This window comes from Hylobates moloch, unplaced genomic scaffold, assembly GCF_009828535.3.
Source record: "Hylobates moloch isolate HMO894 unplaced genomic scaffold, HMol_V3 SCAFFOLD_21, whole genome shotgun sequence".
In the NCBI taxonomy this organism is placed as follows: domain Eukaryota; kingdom Metazoa; phylum Chordata; class Mammalia; order Primates; family Hylobatidae; genus Hylobates; species Hylobates moloch.
Window position 1 is genome coordinate 48,043,880 of NW_026652296.1, and position 14,336 is coordinate 48,058,215.

A 14,336-nucleotide genomic window follows, 5' to 3' on the forward strand; every position below is an offset into this window, starting at 1 on the left:
AGCTGAGATTGTGCCACTGCACTCCAGCCTGGGCGACGGGGAGAGACTCCGTCTCAAAAAAAAAAAAAGAAAAGAAAAGAAAAGTAGTGCATCTTTTAAAAAGACAATTTCACTAAGTTTTTAATAATAAATTAAAAAGCTTTCCCCTTGAACTTGGAGCTACACACTCAGGTAAACGCACCTGGGCAGTTTGGACGGTCACAGGTCCTCGATTCCGTTGCAGTGCACGCGTAGCCACAAGACCGGGTCCGTTTCTGGTTGCCGTTCCCGCAGGTAACGCTGCAGACAGACCAGAGACTCCAGTCACCCTCACCATCTGTGGAATCTGGAAGAGAGCCAGGGAGATGGTCATCAACTTTGGCCAAAGAGTCTCCCAATCTCCCCATTAAGCAGCCTGTCAATTATTCACTTCTATCATTCTCGCTGTGGGAGAGGATTGCTGGAGAGGACTTTTCAGCTGGAGCTGAAAGGTTTACAGCTCCAGGGCTCATTTAGGGATCAGCTTTGTGACAGCAAGGAGGTTTTGGGCACTGTGGTGGTCTGTACATCCCTAGAAGTTGCCCAGAAAACGCTTACCGAGAATGCACACATTTGCACAGCATGGGATAATATGCTAGGCAGTTTCCAAAGGTAACCACCCTCAGTTCCTCCCCTCTCTGTGCTTATAGCCTCTCATTGACATACAGAGAGAAAGAGAGAGAGAGGAGAACCTATTTTCTCTAGAATCTGGGCTGGCCTTGACCTTAAGGCCTGGCAGCTTCTGACTTTTGCTTTGGGGAATCCAGTTACTGTGAAAGATGCTCATGCTAGACCTGTGAATTATGGGACATCACATGGACAGAGAGGAGCCACATGGACTACAGACGCCAGACATGTGAGCAAAGCCCTCTCAAGCCTTCTAGCCATTCCCAGTGGACAGCTGAATGCAGCTGTTGCCGTCAGGAGCAGAGTACCCACCCAGCGGCCCTGCCTGAACTCCTGAGCCACAGGATCATGAGAAATAATAAACGGTTGTTGTTTTAAGCCACCAACTTTGGGATACTTTGTTACGTGTAGCAATAGATTACCGATACATTAATGGTGAAGCTCGAGATGATCCCTCAAGGTCATTACTCAACATCCATCCCGTGAATACCTATTGAACCCTTTTTGTATGTCAGGCACAATTCTAGGTATATGAGATACACTATTAAGTACAACTTTCAAAGATCCCTGCCCTGGAGGAACTAATATTTTGGTGAGAAAAGAGAAACAATCATCAGTAAACACAAACAACAAGTGAATTAGATGGCATGTTAGAAATTGATGAGTGGTGTGCAAAAAGGAAAAGTAGGCCAGGACATAGGGGGGCTTGGAGGTGAGAGGTGTGAGAGAGGTTGGTACCCTACTGATATGGTTTGGCTCTGTCTCCCCACCCAAATCTCACCTTGAATTGTAATAATTCCTATGTGTCAAGAGCGGGGCCAGCTGGAGATAACTGAACCTTGGGGGCAGTTTCCCCATGCTGTTTTCGTGGCGGTGAGTAAGTTTCATGAGATCTGATGGTTTTATAAATGGGAGTTCCCCTGCACAAACTCTCTCTTGCCTGCCACCATGTAAGACGTCCCTTTGCTCTTCCTTTGCCTTCCACCATGATTGTGAGGCCTCCCCAGCCACGTGGAACTGTGAGTCCATTAAATCTCTTTCCTTTATAAATTACCCAGTCTCGGGTATGTCTTTATGAGCAGTATGAGAACAGACTAATACACCTATCAAACTGAGTTCCTCTTTCCAAAAGTAAAGTCCTGGAGTGGTAGGATGCCTGGTTCAAGGTCATTGGGTTAACAGAAAGGAAAGCAGGGCTCTAGCACCAAGCCCTTTCTTTCTAAAGCCTGGTTCTTTCTGCAGTACCTCTGCTCTGCGACAGTTTCTCCTGGTTTACCCAGATCTTCCTGTGGCCTTGGGGCCTCTGCTGGTGCCAAGTGTGGAGCTAAAGGCATGCCCCTTGCCAGGAGGGAGTACCCTCTGTTCATAACAGGTCGTGGCGATTGTTATTACATAGGCCCAGCAGGAATGTAGTCCACACATGTTTCTACCTGAACCGTGGGCCCGTGCCAGCCTTCCAGGCTGTTGTTTACATGGCATTCACTCTGAACATGCCTCAGGCAAACACAGGGCTGTGGAGCCTCCTCAGTCCACTAAGTGGAATTGGAGGAGCGGGGTGTTGGGGGTGGATTTCATGGTTGTGTCCTCCTCCCTAACTCTGAGTGGAGAGCTTGCTCCCATCTTATCTGCCCCCGGCCCGGGGCCCCATCTATTTTCCTCCCGATCCCCAAAAAAGAATTTTTCTGAACTTTGATTTTTCTCCTAAGAAATGGTTTTCCAACAACTACACAGCTAAGCAGATGTTTGAAACTACTGCTCTGTGTCAGGAAATTCGGCTGCCTGCCCCGGCATTAGCTTCTTTCATCTCCGCCATCTTATTAGGCATCACACAGTAGGACTGGAGAGACAAGTTGCTTCTGGATGGAGAAACCACTCAGGTAGCAGCAGTCGCTGCTCCCACTGGGAATGTTGCAGTCTGGTGTCTCTCAGTCACCTCCCCAAGAGCACCAGAGAGGTGCCTGGAACAAGCACACAATTGCACACTTGTCAGAGAAGCATCCAGGTGCAGCAGGTCATATGCACATGAGCGCGCACCCAGTCACATCCTGCACACACCACCGAGGCCAGATTTTGTTAAAGGGAATAACAGCTAAAAAAAAAGTCAAAAGTAAAGATTATAATGTTTTTATACTCATAAAAAGGGGGAATGAGGCCGGGCGCGGTGGCTCACGCTTGTAATCCCAGCACTTTGGGAGGCCGAGGCGGGCGGATCACGAGGTCAGGAGATCGAGACCACGGTGAAACCCCGTCTCTACTAAAAATACAAAAAAATTAGCCGAGCGTGGTGGCGGGCGCCTGTAGTCCCAGCTACTCGGAGAGGCTGAGGCAGGAGAATGGCGTGAACCCGGGAGGCAGAGCTTGCAGTGAGCCGAGATTGAGCCACTGCACTCCAGCCTGGGTGAAAAAGCGAGACTCCGTCTCAAAAAAAAAAAAAAAAAAAAAGGGGGGGGGGGGAATGAGTAAGTCAGAAGAAATCTTATTAAATCCCCTAGGTAGAGTTTGCATCACCTGTGGGGTGGGTACCAGCATAAGACAGAATCCAATGATGCTAAGTGGTGTCCTTGGCTTTGCAAAAGCAAAAGGACCTCCACTACCCGGAAATCTCATGCAGCCTGGCCTCTCCATTATCGCAATGTAGAGAGCAAATTTGGAGAGACATCACCCCTGAACTTTGAGATTTTAGCATTAAACTATCTATTTTAGCATTAAACTCTCTTGTGTTGGAATCCCTGCATGAGGTGCTTTCTTGTTATAGTTTCTTGGATCTAAATTATTAAACATTAATATTGTGTCAGATTATGTGAAAAATCACGCCCATAATTCCTCTTTCCAAATCCACCCCCTTGGCTACTCCCCTCTCGGGCTGATTCCAGGATGGGCCACATGACTTGCTTTGGCCAATGGGATAATAGCAAATAGGATGCCAGCTGAGGTATACAAAGTGCCCATGCATTCCCTCTTGCTGCAGGGAACTCTTCCACCAAGGGTGAAGGGCCTAGGCTAGCCTCCTGGAGGGGGAGGGACCAGTGGAGAGAGGCCCCAGCCATCTCAATGCAGCATCTACACAGCTGGACACCCCTCATTGTGAGTGAGGCCAGCCTAAACCATCCAGCCCCAGCCAAGCCAGACCAGACCAGACCAGAAGAGTCCAGACAACCCACGTACTCGTGAGGGAGAGAACTCTTTCATTCCTTTAATTTTGCGGGTGGCTTTTTTTTTTTCTTTCTTTTTTTTGTTTTTTAAGCTGTTTCGAGCTTTCACTCTGTCACCTAGGCTGGAGTGCAGTGGCACCACCATGGCTCACTGCAGCCCTGAATTCCTGGGCTCAAGAAATCCTCTTTCCTCAGCCTCCTGAGTAGCTGGGACTACAGGCATGTGCCAACATGCCTGGCCAAGATTTTCAAAAAAATTCTGTAGAAATGAGGTTTCACTATGTTGCCCAGGCTGGCCTTGAAATCCTGGCCTCCGGCAATCCTCCTGCCTTGGCCTTCCAAAGTGCTGGGATTACAGACATGCGTCACCATGCCTGGCCTGGGGGTGGTTTTCTAAGCAGCAAAAGCTAACTATTACAAATACCCCATAAAATCCTCCCTAAAATATGCTCTCTAGACAGCTGCCGGGCTCTGAAGCCATCAAGGATTTATTATTGTGTAAGTGGCTTTCTCCACATCTTTATTTTAAATGCTCACAAAGCCATTTGATTTCCAAACATTTTTTTCATATGGGTCCCCCAAAGTTAGGCGTAGAACTCGCCATGTGGCTAATTATTTCTATTGAGGCTGGCAATGAAGTGAAACTGCCTCCTAGGAAGAAGTATGTATGTGAGGTCACTCCCCCGAAGCTTTCACAGCACACGGGCCCACATCAACGTCCCGGCAAAGACCCTCCTCTTGGGGATTTCTATTTGTTTAACGTCTTAAAAGAACAGAAAGTGAATTTCTGACAGGGACAAATCATTGAGGGCAGTGCTCCTTTCTGCTATAATAAAACAAGCCTGTTCTCAGTTGCTCACCTACCAGGGGCCACTGCGCAGAGCAGAAAATGAATGTGAGCAGCTATAATCACAAAGATGACAACGGCAGGAAAAAACAGTTCTGGGAGCATTTATGTGGTGCTTTGACAGCCCCGGCTGTGACATCAAATAACTCAAGGAGGAAATAAAACTATCCCGAGTGCCGTGGGCTGAGAGCTGGGTTTCAAGGATGCCGCTGGAGTTTTAAAGTAGTCCTTTCTTAGTTTCAGGGCACTAGCATTCTGTGGGCCAGTCATAGTGGTGGGGCAACTGAAGTGACTTGGGTCTTGACTTGGCCACTAGTAAACCTGCACCATTAATCCTAGATGACAGTGTCTACCGATTACTGAGGGCTTGCTTTAACCAGCTGCCCTGTCGATCTACTGATTTAGCTCCCACAATAACCCTGTGAGATAGGTGGAAACACCCTCTTTTTATGGACAAGGAGACTGAGGCCCAGAGAGGTTAAGGTACTTGCCTAAGGTCACACAGCTCAAACTTGGCTGAGCTGGAATTAGATCTAAGATCTGTCTGCTCCCACCGTATCCTGCTCCATAGCTTGGTATTCTAGCAGTTTTGATTCTGGCCCAAGCTGCTCTGGCTTTAAGATACCCAATTACGTGGCCATAATTAAACATTATAAAGAAAAACCACTGAAAAAAAATCACTGTGAAATCTATTAAAATAGGGTTATGACCAGTTAGAGAATTTCAACGAACTGAGTCCTAACCCAAGTAACAATAAGCAGTACCTACATAATTTCATTATGTGAGCTATTCTAAACAATTCTGGAAATGGTATACTACTGTTAGACAAAAAAAAAATTTATTTGGAACTCTCCCTTTGCCCTGGATACCCCAAGTATCTACACAGAAGGGATTTAAAATGCAGCATCTCAAACACATACTTTCCACAGTGGAGCTGACTCACAGCATCATCACATCTGTGTTTTCATCATCGCAAGTGAGGTCTGTCTTCTGTTGTGTATTTTGTAATTCATTCTACAGATGCCATTGTATCCTACATGTATTTCACCTATGATTTTTAGAAATAATCCTTGCGGACAAATATATAAATTCTTACTAAAAATTCTACCTTCAAAACTCTGAGATCTACCTCCTCCAGAAAGGCCAGCCCCTGGGGCAATTTTAGCCTGTCTCAGATGAGGCTGCACGCCCCCGAGATACAGTGACTTGCACTGCTTTGCTATTGCATGAACCTCTCCTTCCTGGGTGATATGTTCTCTTTCTGTTTCCTCCACAACAGCACCCAATATAGGGATAAATATTTAGAAATTGCTCGAAGTTTCCTGTTGACTGCAATAAAAGTGGGTCTGTGGGATTAAAATCCCAGCACTTTTGGAGGCTGAGGTGGGACGACTGCTTGAGCCCAGGAATTGGAGGCTTCAGTGAGCTATGATCGCACCACTGCACTCCAGCCTGGGCAATAGGGCAAGACCCCATGTCTTAAAAAAAGCAAAATAAATAAAAATAAATAAAACAGAGGCCGGGCGCGGTGGCTCACGCTTGTAATCCCAGCACTTTGGGAGGCCGAGGCGGGCGAATCACGAGGTCAGGAGATCGAGACCACAGTGAAACCCCGTCTCTACTAAAAATACAAAAAATTAGCCGGGCGTGGTGGCGGGCGCCTGTAGTCCCAGCTACTCGGAGAGGCTGAGGCAGGAGAATGGCGTGAACCTGGGAGGCGGAGCTTGCAGTGAGCCGAGACTGCGCCACTGCACTCCAGCCTGGGCGACAGAGCAAGACTCCGTCTCAAAAAAAAAAAAAAAAAAAAAAAAAAACAGAAAGAAAAGGGGAATTCTCAGTTTATCTGATGCTGTATGGAATTCTGGAAAAGATGAATTCCACAATGTGGGCTATCCTGGGAAGCAATGATCACTCATTCATTCATTCTGCCAAATGCTACTGAGCACCTACAATGGGCGTAGAGTTTTGCTACTCAAAGTGTGGTCGAAGGGCCAGCAGTCTCAGCTTCACCCAGGCTTCTGCCCTTTTCTTATACCTACTGCATTGAAGGCGCATTTTAACACGCCCCTGGGCCCATTCATGTGCACATGAAAGTCTGAGAAGCACTGCTTTAGAGGTACTGTACAGAACACGACTTTATTTATAAAGTAGCAATCCCAATGTCCAGGCTAACGATGGGCAAGATACTAGGAGGTACTTTGAAATAATATAAGATGGAGCTTCTCCATGGCCCAGGCATGCTACGAGCTCCTGATGTGAGGAGCTCAATGGTACTCTAGGTCTAGGAGGCTGGGGGTGAGGGTGGCTGAGGTAGCCACAGTAACTGCCCCAGGGCAAATTCTAGCCTCAAGATGGAAATAGAGGGGGTGTTCTTAATGCTTATAAATTCAGCAAACTGTGCTCTGTAAAGGCTTTAGATGAAAAAGTTGTTTCTAGTGGTGGTCTTCAAACTTCAGTGTGCAAGAGAACATCTGGTGACCTTGATTGAAAAAGGAAAGAAACAAAGATGCAAACAACAGATTCCAGGTCTCACTTCTAGACCTTCTCATTCAGGAGATGGAGAACAGTGGCCTTCAACCTGGGGTGAACAATGAAGTCATCCTTGGAGCTTTAAAAGACAACGATGCCTGGGACCCATACTCAGAGATCCCAATTCAACTGGTCTGGGGAGAAGTCTAGGCATCGGGATTTTAAAAAATTCCCCAGGTGAGTATAATAAGCAAACAAGGTGGAGAACCATTCATCTCAAACAGAGGTGCTCAATGCAGCAGAGTGCCTGGAGGGCTTGTTTAAACGGATTTCTGGGTCCTACTCCAGAGTGTCTGACTCAGTAGGTCTGGAGTCAGGCTTGAAACATTTGCATTTCCACGTGATGCTAGTGGTGCTGGTTCTGGGGGCCACACTTTGAGGACTACTGGTATATAGGGAAGGGGTTGCAGCCCAGGATTGGCATTTTTAAACATGCAACTGAATGGTTCTGATGCCAGGTATCTGAGCTCTACTCTTAGAAACAACGTTCTGTGTGGGCTGGGCAAACAGGTGAGGCCACAAACGCTGTGCAATCTCAGGCTGGCATCAAGCGGTCCTCTGTGCTTCTCTCATTCAGTGACACTGATCTTTTCCTCCCATTCCTATCTTCCAACCTAAGCACTCATTTCTAGATCCTTCTACTGTCCTAAGTGGTGTGCTACTTTTTTCCCCCAGAAAGGCAGAATTGTGTAGTGGTCAAGAGGACAGATTCTGGACCCAGACTGCCTGAGGTGACTCTCAGGTCTTAGCCCTCCAGGTTAAATTGCTTAAGTTTTCCAGGCTTTAGTTGTCCCATCTGTAAAGTGCAATATCTGCCTCAGAGAGCTGATTTAATGAAATAATATATGTGAAACGCCATGAACAGGGACTAGTGCATGGTAAGCACTATTTAAATGTTGGCTATCATCCCAAGTCCTTCCTCTTGGAAAGCAGATAACTTGACTTCCTTTGGGAAAGGTGAAGGTTTCATGAGTCCGCTGGTTGGAAGGGATGTAGAGTTCTCTTTCAGTTCCCCTAGCATTTGATGTACATTTCTACCATGGCACTATTTTGCTCTGTTGGTTAATTTTCTCCCTTGGTCCACAGATTGGTGAGATCTGTTCTGGGGACAAACTATGCCTTGCTCATTTTCGTACCCAGCATAGTGCTGGACACAACATTTGCTCTTAATAAATGTTGGTTGAACAACCGATGATATGGCAAAAAAATATTTTTGTCTTGGTCTTTTGCAAGTTGCTTAGGATTCTCTATTAATGAGAAGAAATGACTCTCTAATATACAATTGGTCTATCTGTTGAAAAATGGGGATAAAGGTTAGCATGCACATGGTACAAGACAAGTCATCCTCTTCATACACTGCTCACTCCAAAGTCCACTGATGGTGAAGCCACAAGAAAATCATGATGATGGGTGCATTTGTAAGACATTAAATATTCTTATAACAAACTGCCTGATTCCCCACAAAATCTGGCCAGATGCTTGCTAAATTGGTTTCCTCTTTTTCTTGGACACACATAGAATACATTTCCCAGCCTCCCTTGCACCAAGGTGGGGCCATGTGACCACGTCTTCCCAACAGAATTTCAGTAGATCTGATGTGTGTCACCTCCAGGCCAAGGGCCTTATGAGTGTCTGTTCCTTCTCCAGGCTCCCTTTCTTTCCCTGGACACCAGCTGGACACAGAATATCCAGGGGATAACTCTCAGACCCTAACAGTTGGTGGAACTCCAAAATGGGAGGAGGCTGGATCCCTGAATGACCGAGTGGAGCTAAGTTCTCCTACCCAACTCAAGTGAGAAATGAACTTTTATTATTTTAATTCACTGAATTTGGAAGGTGTTACCTCACTTATCCTACTACCAAAACACAGGAAACCAGAAGTCCCAACTTGGAGTTTTGAAATTTATTGGGGTAGGGGTTACTTTGAAGACCTGAGACACACACGTTCATGTGGATTCCCAAGGACCACTCCACTGCCAATATCAAACATAACCTAGTTGCCTGGTCAAAGGAAGCAGCTGTACATATCTCTTTTACTATATCGATTTTCAGGATGAATTTTTACAGTAAAAAATCCAAGGAAGTTAATTGGAGAATTTCTTCATTTTTAGAAATAAAACTGAAATTTGAGGGGCAGGGGAGAAAGAAAGAACCCCAAAGATCCTAAAAAAATTATCTCTTAGGATAATTGGTATAATGATTATGATTTGATTTAAAATTACAATCTTTCCAGAAAAATGTGGCTGCTGGTGCCTCCTTTGGGCTTCTGCAGAACGGAGCCTTTGTGAGGTTTTCCTCACAGAAGACCAAAAGCCACATGCTCTAAGCAGGGTTTTGTTTGGCTTCATGTCCAAGGCATCATCCTCATTTATTCTTCCCACCAGTTTTATATTACTAGGTGGTAAACTCACCATATTCTGGCTGATCTTTGGTTTCAAAAGTCCGGTGGCCTGGGGCTGTACGGTCCCACCCCCTGGGGGGGTTGAGGAAGTTGCTGTCGTCTGAGGTACTGTCGTACTTGTAGTCTTGGTCCCCGCTGTTTGCCCTGGCCACGGACAGGGACCTCTGCCACCAGGCCCGCCAGTCGGGGGATGGGACTGACCAGCTGGGCTTATTCTCCGGATGCTGATCTTTATCTGCTTCAGAGTCAGGACCGTCGACCACCTCTATGGTGACCTGAAGAATTCAGAACAGGCCAGGGTCAATGTGGAGTCAACAGCCTCCAAGCTACGTGACCCTTGGAAGAAAGTCTGAGAGGGCAGAGGGAAATGATGGATGCATCCCTTGTGAAGGAAAGCTGAGATTGCATGGCGATACACAGTGGAAAACCTCCAGGGATGGTCCACAGGAATTCCACGACTAGATGGAACATGGCCTCGGGTTGGGAGGGGAAAAGTCATCACTAGAGTCCCTGATTTACTGATGACTAAAAACTTAATAGCTGGAAACAATGACTGTTGGATTGCTGTGGGTTAGGAATTTGAGTAGAGCTGAGCCTGGAGAGTTTGTCTCTCCTCCATGTGGTGTTGAGAAGCCTTTCACTCAGGAAGTAAACATGTACTATATTTGTTCCTGAAGTGATACCAGAATAATCATATTATAATAAAACGTAACATTTATGAACACAAACTCTGCACCAGGCACTATCCTAAATGCTCCACCTGTATTATTTAACTCTTGTAAAGACCTCCCATCTGTGTTTTTGTATGCCACATCTCCCATTGAGAGAGGTGGAGCCCATTTCTCCTCCCTGGAGATCTGCATTAGCCATGTGATTCACTCTGTCCAGCAGAATGGGTAGGAGTGGAATGGTGACAGGTATTAACAGAGGCCTTACAGCTTTCATTTTCATTCTCTTGGAATGTTCTAACCACTATGTAAGGAAGCTTAGCCTAGACCACTACATGTGTAGAGACCACGTAAAGAGAGAGGCTGCATGGAGGAGAACCAAGGTCCCTCAGCCCACGTCTAGCTCTAAGGCCTCAGTCACGTGAGTAGGGCCATCATGGATCTTCCAGCCTCAGCTGGGTCACTCTAGCCAACACCATACGGAGCAGAGACAAGCTCTCCCAGCTGAGTCCCAGTCAAATTCCTGACCCACAGCAATCCCGTGGTCATTGTCTCAAACTATTAAGTTTTGAGATGATTGCCAGATAGCTTTTACCACCAGGGAAAACTGGTGTACAGAGACATCAACAACTTGCCTAAGGTCACAGGGCTAGTAAGTGGAGGACAAGGGGAGTCTGGTCCTAGAGCCCATGCTCTCCCTAACTTTGCCACACTGTCTCTCAAAAAGTAAGTGACAGAGCTACTGTCTCCTCATGAGACCAAAGAAACAACAAGACCACAGGTGCAGGTGGGGGCTGGTTGCTTCAGGGTGTATAGAGACATAAGTACAAGCTCCTCGAGACCAGGCTTTCCCAGCTATGATTTTCACTCACCCCGTGGTTCATCCTAGCCTTCACACTCCTCAACCAACCCTCAGGGTCAGAGCAGATAGTCCTGGAGCCAAAGCTAGAGCTTGTCCTCAGATTTATGGAAGTCTCATTTTGAAGTCTGTCACGGGGCTGGAAGAATGAAGCTTCTTGGTTCCAAGAGACAATCAACATAGAGAGACTTGTTTAAAAAACATAATAAAAGACGCATTGGGTTCCTTTGGCTGTCACATAGCTCTTGCAACACCCCCTGGATGAGTTATGTGCAAATGAATCAGAAACATGCGCTCCAAGTAATCAACCCAAGATGTACTGGGCAGATGCATTTCCAGTTTTGCCCTAACCTGACATCTGATAGAGTTGCTGAGATGCTCTGCCAAATTGTACCAGGGCGTGCCCATCCCTGAGACAAATAGCCCCTTCCTTTTGTGTTAGGAATGGGGAGGTTTGAATTCTGCGCACTTCAAAGGATGCTGCCCAGCCAGTGGGCCTGGGCTGTGGTTTTGTGGAGTCCGGACACATGGTCAAGAGGGTGACTTTCAACCCCAGAGTCTAGTCAGGCCGCAGCAGGCCAAGTGCACCTTTCTGCTCTGTCACGGGACACCTAGAAGGGCACTACTAGCTTTACCCCATGCCACTGCCCTTACTTCAGTCTTGTAGGCACCCTTTGCATATTTGTAAATAATTGTGGAGCTTTTCAGTAATTTCAAAAGTAAAAAAAAAAGGGGGGGCGGTGGGGAAGAAAAGAAAAGGAATACGTCATACATCTTGTATCGTTGCTATTTGCTGGAATGAATGGTTGTGGGAGAGTAATGGTAACAGGGACCCACACAGAAGCTCAGAAAGACAAGTGGAGAAGGAGCACACAGCTGGGTAGAGCCGAGCCAAGCTGGGCAGTGACAGGGCGATGCTGAACCTTTGGAGACATAACCTTTCTTCTCTGCAGCCCCATCTCCCTCTGCCTGCAGATGGAACTGAGCTGCAACAATCGTCTGCAAGGCTATTAAGGGTCTTGGAAGGGAGAGGCTGCCAAGAGCCAGGCAAGCCTGCAATTATGGTAATGAAATCAGTCTCTGGGTAGGAGATAAGAAGGAATGTGCCCAACACTTTTGGTATTCCATTTGTGTTCAGACTGGAGTCAAAGGAATTGCTTAAACAAAACGTGCCCTGCAATTTCTCCAAGCTGGGAATAAAAGCAATTTCATGTTTCAAGCTATTACCGTCAATATGATTTTTTTTTTCTCCAAACTGCTGCTCAGATCCAAACAAAATAGATTTGTTGCCTGGCCAGGCAATGAGTAGCAAAATACAAATTTACTCCAAAAGCTATATCGATGACTAAATCTCAACACTTAGAGGTTTATTTTTCCCCTTAATTGCTAGCCACTGCCTCAACTGAATTAAAACAAAAACAAAACACAAAACAAACAAATCTTAGGATCCACCGCACCCTTCCCTACAGTTAACAAAGTGAAAACCTCATGCTGATATCAAAAGAAGAAATCTAATCTTGAGCCTGAGGTTTCATAGGCATCCAATTAAAAAGACTTAATGAGTGTGATCAATGACTTCTCCAATGGCAGGGGCTCGTTTTATGTTTCCTATTGCTCTCATTCTATTTACATGCTTTTTAGTGTCAAAGAATCCATTGATAAAGATGTCTTGAACAATGATCAATGTGATGAACTGTAGGTGTGGAGTGAGCACAGATTTCCAAACCGACAAAGTCTCTAGATCTCACCATCCTTTCTCATCCTTAACACATAATTGAAGTGTCTTAGTATATTTTTTTCTTCTGGACTTTTCCACACTCAAGTCATGATGATAAAAGAAAGGGAACTCTTTCAAAAGCCTCAAGTTCACTTTCTGGCACAATCTCCCCAGCTCCAAGAAAGAGAGTCCAAAAGAAGTGCCCATTTCGATAATTCTGTCTTAGGAAACGAGGAAAAGTTCCAATGCACCTCGATCAGCTTTCCTTCTCTTGAAAATTAATACATTGACTAGAAGCAAACTCTTGATTCTTGCTCGGAAATGCACTTCCCATAGGGAAACCCACACCATTCTCAGTCTAGCTGATAATAAACCAATGCCACTGAGAATACAGAGGCCATGCTCTTCAGACTCAGGAAAGCCTTCTTGCTTGTTGGTCCTCTAAGCCTTGTGAGCTGTGGAAACTGGTGGGAGTGGGCAGGTATTTTCCAGAGAGGAAAAGGATTTCCTCAGGAGCACAGAGCGTCGAAGGACATGTCTCCAACAAGGGGTTTAAATCCAGATCATTATACCCCTTCTCCCTCGACAATTGCCATGAAAAGAACACAAAATGGACTAGGAAGATACCTAATTCCCTCTTCTCAGAACTGCTGATGCTCTAAGAACAAGGGTGGCAACCCCAGCTAACTGTAACTACTGCTTTGAGACTTGCAGCATGCCGATCCAGGCATGACTGTCCCTTCTACACAACTTACACCCAATTTTCAGGCACAGAAACTGGCTTGGAGAATTCAAGGTCCCTAGGTAAACAGCAAGGAAGGCATAGTGTTGGTCTCCGAACCAGTTCTTCTGATTCCCAATTATTTTTATATACATCTCCCTTGTCATCTTCATCTCCAGTATCATCACCAACCAGCACCTGTCAGTTCTGGGAAGCTTATCCTATATTGGGCCTTGTGCTAAGCACTTCATATGATGATCTCATTGCATCCTCACAGATAATCACACTTATATATAGTATTATACTACATGGCTACTCATAGGTAGTATTGTCATTCCAATTTTATAGACAAGGAAACTGAGGCACAAAGATGTCCAGTAACCCGCATGGGGCTACGGAGGTCAAGTCTGGCTGACTAAATGGTGGTGCTTGATCCCAAAACACAAGTCAATCTGCCTCCATATATTGGCAGCAGTACCCCATGAGAATCTGAGCCGAACAGGCTTGTCTCTCTCTATAGGGGCATGGGTCCATGTCTTGGGCAGAGAAATTTCTTGATTCTTATCCAGCCAGACCTGCCATTCCTCTAAAAGTATTTTAGAGAAAAAGGAGGAGGCAAAATCAAAAGTAGAAGCACGTACAACTGTAACCCTGGCCAACTCATCTGATTGTATCTTGCGGCACTCAAGAGGCCTGTGGCCATGTTAATATGTCTGTGCAAGGAAAAAAAGGCCTTTACATGACTATTTTTAAGTCCCTCTTAATGGGAGAAAAGAAATAAGTATATTGATTGAAAT

The 14,336-nt window shown here is 45.9% G+C and overlaps 1 protein-coding gene across 1 annotated transcript in view; it reads right to left on the reverse strand.

Moving 5' to 3' along the window:
- The window catches only part of ISM1 (isthmin 1), a 78,712-nt gene that overhangs the window by 12,096 nt on the left and 52,280 nt on the right, over positions 1 to 14,336 (reverse strand). Inside the window, exons 3-4 of the mRNA XM_032142286.2 lie at positions 9,585 to 9,849; positions 182 to 325 (exon numbers count right to left, since the gene is read on the reverse strand). Coding sequence (XP_031998177.1) covers positions 182 to 325; positions 9,585 to 9,849 — 409 coding nt within the window. The remainder of the gene's footprint in view (positions 1 to 181; positions 326 to 9,584; positions 9,850 to 14,336) is intronic.